Source organism: Octopus bimaculoides, chromosome 1, assembly GCF_001194135.2.
Source record: "Octopus bimaculoides isolate UCB-OBI-ISO-001 chromosome 1, ASM119413v2, whole genome shotgun sequence".
Lineage (NCBI taxonomy): Eukaryota > Metazoa > Mollusca > Cephalopoda > Octopoda > Octopodidae > Octopus > Octopus bimaculoides.
The window spans coordinates 40,560,905-40,567,502 of record NC_068981.1 but is presented as its reverse complement, the minus strand read 5'-3'; the positions used below and the strand labels follow the sequence as shown (position 1 = coordinate 40,567,502).

At 32.7% G+C, this 6,598-nt stretch overlaps 1 protein-coding gene across 3 annotated transcripts in view; it reads right to left on the bottom strand.

The window, feature by feature from the left end:
* LOC106871151 (solute carrier family 12 member 4) overlaps positions 1–6,598 on the bottom strand; it is a 187,968-nt gene that overhangs the window by 38,956 nt on the left and 142,414 nt on the right. For all 3 annotated transcript variants that reach the window (XM_052966163.1, XM_052966165.1, XM_052966173.1), the window contains 2 exons: positions 4,802–4,859; positions 1,452–1,570 (listed from right to left, as the gene is read on the bottom strand). In XM_052966163.1, the coding sequence (XP_052822123.1) occupies positions 1,452–1,570; positions 4,802–4,859 (177 nt within the window). The remainder of the gene's footprint in view (positions 1–1,451; positions 1,571–4,801; positions 4,860–6,598) is intronic.

Here is a 6,598-nt window from a genome sequence, read left to right as displayed (position 1 = left end):
AGAGAGAGAGAGAGAGAGAGAGAGAGAGAGAGAGAAACAACACTTACAAAGCAAGCTGGGAAGGCAGAGAGACAGAGAGAGAGAAGGAATTACAGTGTAATCTACAAAACTAGAGAGATGTTAGCATATGAACATAAAGAATTATTAAACATACTGCAAACATAGTGCGATTAATATTTTACAAAGTGCATGTCTATACCAGTCTGGTGTTGTGGTGTTGCTCTGTACTATGTACAATACACAGGCAAAGGGTAGTGTAAAGAAAACTGGTAAGGACAATGGTTAGTGCTAATGGTAGAAAATGTGAATTTAAGTGATAAATGGTCAATGATAAATGGCAACTGGAGCAGAGGTAGATGATTGTTATTTCCTGTTGAGATCAAATTTTGCCACCTTTTTTTATGCAGTCTTCTGTTTTTTTGTGTTATTTCTCAAATCATCTAAACAAGGGTAATTCACTAATGGGAAAACCAGCTTGTAACTCATAGTTTGGACAGTTTCACAGTCACAGAAGTGAGATTCCACATATGTCCCCATTTACTTTGGTGCGTATGGAATCCGAAATGAAATGTGGAATCATTTATGATATTTTCAATTGCTCTGTGGATCATTTTAGCAAACTTTCTACATATGGCACTGGTAGAAAATTTACCAGTTTTTCTTTCCTCAAATGTATGCAGGTAAAATTCTTTGGAAACGGAGAAAAACTGTGGATATTATGAAAATATTTTCTTCCTCTATTTAACCTTCTTCATATTTGTTGATATCTGTGTTATAAATATCTTTCATCAAACATCTAATTTTGTTTTTCAGCTTTGCTCGCAACATCTCTCCTGATTATAGGTGGAGCAATGCCAACCACCTTATAAAAAATATTAATGTTAGTCGGCCTGGGACAACCAGTCTAATATACTGGGATGACTCACTGAGAACAGGGGCCAGAAATGCATTTGAAGATGTAGCCCATACTGCACATGTATACTCTGTAGCTGAGTAACTTAGAGCCAATGAAGTTTGTAAAAATAGATAAACAGGGTTAGTCTGTGATGGTATGTTCATAAATCACAAGATATGACAAGTTGGAGAGAGATATTGTTAAGCCCCATGTTACCCCTAATTGTATAGATTAATGATCAATGAAAGGTATCCCAAATATAACCACGCTGACTTTTTCTTTCTGTTGTAGAGTATCTAGAATGGCATTATCCAATTGTTTGTTTTCTTAAATAGTAGAATATAATTTCGAAGGAGATTTGGCTGCAATTTTTAGCATGTCACCAACTACATAGAGGCTCCCTCACTGGCTTGTGTCAAAGAGAGCCAATCAAGCAAGAAGACCCATTTAACCCAAGGTGAAATGGAGATAAAAGATGCTATTGATATGCAATGTTGATGATGATAATGATAATGATGGATTATGATGATGATGATGTTGATGAACAATATCAAACCTGTTAAACTCTGCAATCCAGCACCAAGAGTTGATAAGAAGGAGCCAATAAGAATAACCCATTCATTGGGCCAGGCTAGATTAGCTACCACAAGGCCACCATTTATACTTTCACCAAATCTATTAAAATAATGGAAGAAAGTATTACTTGTTTTCATCCGCATGTATTATCATCACCATGCCATCCTTAAAAAATTATTAAACATTTGAATACTGAATCAGCAGAATGATTAGAAATAGTCTCTAAAGTGTTATCTATGAATTGTGTTTGCCTAAAAATATAACTTTCTGCTAAATCTAAATTGTAATGAATCATAGTATATGAAAACAAATATTATTCATTAGTTATTCTATCTATCTATCTATCTATCTGTTATCTATCTATCTATCTATCTATCTATCTGTCTGTACATACATACATACATACATACATACATACATACATACATACATACATATAAGGATAAAATAAAAGGTGGACAAGAAGTTATTTGCCGCATCACAGCATTTATAAATAAGTGATATATATATGCATATAAATGTAATAAAGCAAAAAGGAAGAAGATAGTTCATAAATAATAGACATCCAAAAATTTCATACACATAAACCAGTGAGGAGAAAAATCAAAGTATTTTTTACAGCTATTTCAGGGATTTGGTTATAGATAGATCCAGTAATGTGCATATATATATATATATATATATATATATATATATATGTACTATCTTTGTGTTAACAAATAATTATGGGGTAACACAATTTAAGCTATAACATCATATATCCCAAATATGGAATAACACAATTTAGTACGTCATCATCATCGTTGTCGTTTAATGTCTGCTTTCCATGCTGGCATGCGTTGGACAGTTTGAGTGAGGGCTGGCAAGCCAGAAGGCTGCATCAGGCTCAATCCAATCTGGCAAAGTTTCTATAGCTGGATGCCCTTCCTAATGCCAACCACTCTGAGAGTGTAGTGGGTGCTTTTTATGTGCCGCCAGCATGAGGGCCAGTCAGGCAGTACTGGCATCGACCATGCTTGAATGGTGCTTTTTACATGTCACCGGCACGGGAACCAGTCAGGTGGCACTGGCAACGATCATGCTCAATTGACGCTTTTTATGTGCCACTGGCAAGGGACCAGTTAGATGGAACTGGCATTGACCACACTCAAATGGTGCGTTTTACGTGCCACCGGCATGGGTAACAATCAGAAGGTACTGTCATCGGCCATGACAATGACTTCACTTGCCTCGACAACAATTTCACACACACACACATATATGTATGTATGTATGCATAATACACAGTACTGTATGTAGCTATGATTGAGTCCCTGAAACAGATGTAAAGTATGACCTGGAAATTTCTTCTTTCTTCTCAATGATTTTTGCACATGAAATCTCTGGATATTTATTTATGAAAAACTATGACTACTATGGACTATCTTCCTGCTATTGGCTTAAATACATTTATATGTATATTTGTATAACTTATTTATAAACGCTTTGATACCATCTTATACTCTATCTTTATTTTCATTAGCTCCACTGGTTTGTTTCTCACAATCACATCTTGTTTACCTGGATTTATGTCACCCATAATTTGATATTGGATCTTAGACTATCAATCTGGTTTGAGCAGTAATCTGTCCATATCTATTGTATGCTTTTCTATGTATTTTTATCTATTGTATGTGTGCATGTGTATATATATCATTTAATGTACACAGGATCAAGATATGAGCTGCGAATATTTTCTTGGCAGGTTTTTATAATATACTTTATAACTCCAAGCAATCTTCGGGCTCTTTAAGCCAGTTTTTATGATATGCCTTGTGTCTCTTAGAGGTACAAGGCATGTTATTAAAACCTACCTAGACCTATTTCTCCAGTGCAAAAAAAGTAGATAGTGTTTTTATACTGTGTACATTAAATGATATTTATCTTCCACTTGATGGAATACTTTTTTGCTGATCTTGCCTTAATGAAACAGTAAACTCTATGTCTGTGTTTATATATATATATATATATATATATATATATATATATATACAAACAGGAGGATGAACACTCAATACTTGTAGTAGAGTTTACTTATTTCTTTGAAGCTAATGTCTACTCTGTCACTACTCAGAGTTTGTTGCTATGTGAACCCAACAAGCAATGAAAAAGAGTGAATGGTACACATAGTGAAGAACTACAACACAGTTATTGAATAAAATTATACATTCACATAACTGTCTTTTTCTGGTAGGTGCTGTAGTTGCACACACACCCACACACACACACAAGTCATATACAAAAGAAAGCTATGCAGATGATTGGTAAAGTCTCACTCACCAACCACTACTCCAAAGATATACTGTTTATTATCTGTCTCTTCTATTGCTGCTACAGCAACATCTGCTAATATCAATGAATAATCTTCACACAAACCCATTTGCTATCTATTTATAAAGATCTGTGTATACCTCCATCATTGCACAGGTCAGTTTGCCATCTTTGCTACTGCATCACATATCCTGCATCCTAAACTTAACCAATTTCCTCAATGCCTCTCTCTGGCACTCTTTTCCTGAACAGTTTCTTTTTCAATATGTATCAATCTGTAGATCTTGAAACTAAACACCAACCACATTGATCTCACCCATCTGGAAGAACTTGAAAATGTATTGGGCTATGTCTCTCATCTTCTAACTGACTAATAAAAGTAAAATCTAGTTTTAAGTAACTAATTTCTTACATATAAACAAAAACTATAAGAGGAGAACTATATCCATACCATTCAAAAAAATAAATATAAGAAATGTAATTGAAGTGATGTGGTCACCAATTGGGTTGCACTTTTGCTTGTTGGTAACTTACTCTATAGATCTAAATACACCTCCAAATCATCAGCTGCCATCAGTTGATTACTACTGCAGCTGTTTAAATTTCTTCTGGAGTGTTTCAGGCTTAACAATCTGGCATCATACTAGTTATACTAACCCCATATTTTACATTATAATTTCTAGTTAACAGATATTATGTATTTTATAAACTAACAAATATTCTTAATCAATTTATTAGAATTGTGGGTCTGCTTTTCTTTTCTGTCTTAAATTGCTGCTTATCACTTTATGCTGAAAATCTTAGAAATCAATTCATTCATAAAAATATGAGAATATCCTTTGGAAATATTTAAAGAGTCCTGTATCTAATATGTAAATGTTATCAGTTTTGCTGAACAAATTTATCAAAAAAAAAAGAAAAAATTAGAAACAATTCTTAATAAAACATTGGAAATCTTTAAAGGAAAAACAGAGAATCAAAAAAATATATATGACTAAAACAGAAATATTGGATACTTACTTATCCCTTAATAAAGGTCCTTCAACACAGGCAGCAAAAAAGAAGACCGATGTTATATCTAAATATAGTTAAAGATAACAAGTACAAAGATATAAAAAGCTATAATTCTTATCATAATATCGCTAATATTGATAATCGTTCATGCACTTTTGCATTATCCTGCCAAGGTTGAATTTATCTTACTGACATTTGGAAACCATTGCCAAGCAAGTTCTTTATTGATGTCAGAAGATTAGTTTCCAGTTTAACAGTTGCTCACTCAATTTTCTCCACAGGTCTTCAGCTAAGTACTTTCTTTATCTTATAATTAATTAGTCTCCTTTATTGGAAGCTTTTCTTAACCCTTTTGATACCAACCTGCCTGAGACTACCCTTGGCTCTAAGACACAAACTTTCTTTTTTGATGTGAGATAAAATGAAACCTTTCATCAAAATTTCATGTTAATTTTATGTTTCAATTACCAGATAAATACCAAGTAAGTTAGTGTATTTAAATAGAAATAAGAGAACAAAAGAGTAAATATTGCTGAGGATAAGCTATCTTTTAAGCTCTTAATTTTGTCTCATGATTGTTCATCGATCCTACTGTCTGCATTTGTCCAACATATTTATAAAGGACTTTAGTATTGATATTCCTTTGCAACTTAAAATGATATTTTTACTCATATTTTTAAAGTTCAGTAAAAATTTTACTCTATTAAAAATTCAGTAGAAGCAAAATAACTGTTAGCTCATTTGAAATAAATTGCTACAATTTTGAGAGCTCTTTTTACAGTTCTGGTAAAATCGAAGTTAGTTGTTGTTATTTAGCGCCTTAAGTCAGCATTGATCAAACAGATCAAAGTAATTCTAGCCATGACTATTTATATTTCTACAAGGGACAAGTGTGCTCAGAACTCTGTTATCCAATTTTGTTTAAAAACATGTATGTAGAGTAAGATTTAATCTTTTTGTTACCATATTCTGTTAAAATACACTGTCTTTGTTTCAATAATTTTTTTAGAATAATGAAAAAATTTACTAAAATAACTTTGTCATAATTAAGCTGTTAGAACATAAACTAGCTTGAAATTTTAGTGGAAGGATTTAACTCATCAATTTTAAAACAGGATGTTTGTATCATAAAACCAGGAGCAGTTTTAGGTACATTGAATTCATCATGGTTGAGATAGATTTGGCTGCTAATTCTAGCGGGTAGAGGAAACTTCATTGGCTCAAGTTTAAATAAGTTTGTAGATGCATTTCAGTATTTGGTTCCTAAACATTTCATTTATTGGCATCTATTTCTATAATAATTAGCACATTTGGCTATGCCAATTATTATTCATTACAAACACCGCTGTTGTCCCTAATAGTTAATTTATTTCTATAATATTCCTATTCAAATTCTTTTTTATTGTTGTTTATCATTAATATATAATCTATAATTACTCATTTATCAAGACATTCTTTCACAGTTCTTTTATTGAATCAATGACATACATTCCATGAATATCTCTTTCTTCTCTGACCTCTGTATTTCTTCTGTCACAGGTCAAATTCTATGACCTCAGTGTAACTGGTAGCACACTAAACTAAACAATTAAAAAGAAACGGCTAAGATTTTCAATACATATATATATATATACACACACACAAATGTATAAATATATATATATCATCACCATCATCATCATCATCATCATCGTTTAACGTCCGCTTTCCATGCTAGCATGGGTTGGACGACTTGACTGAGGACTGGTGAAACCGGATGGCAACACCAGGCTCCAATCTAAATTTGGCAGAGTTTCTACAGCT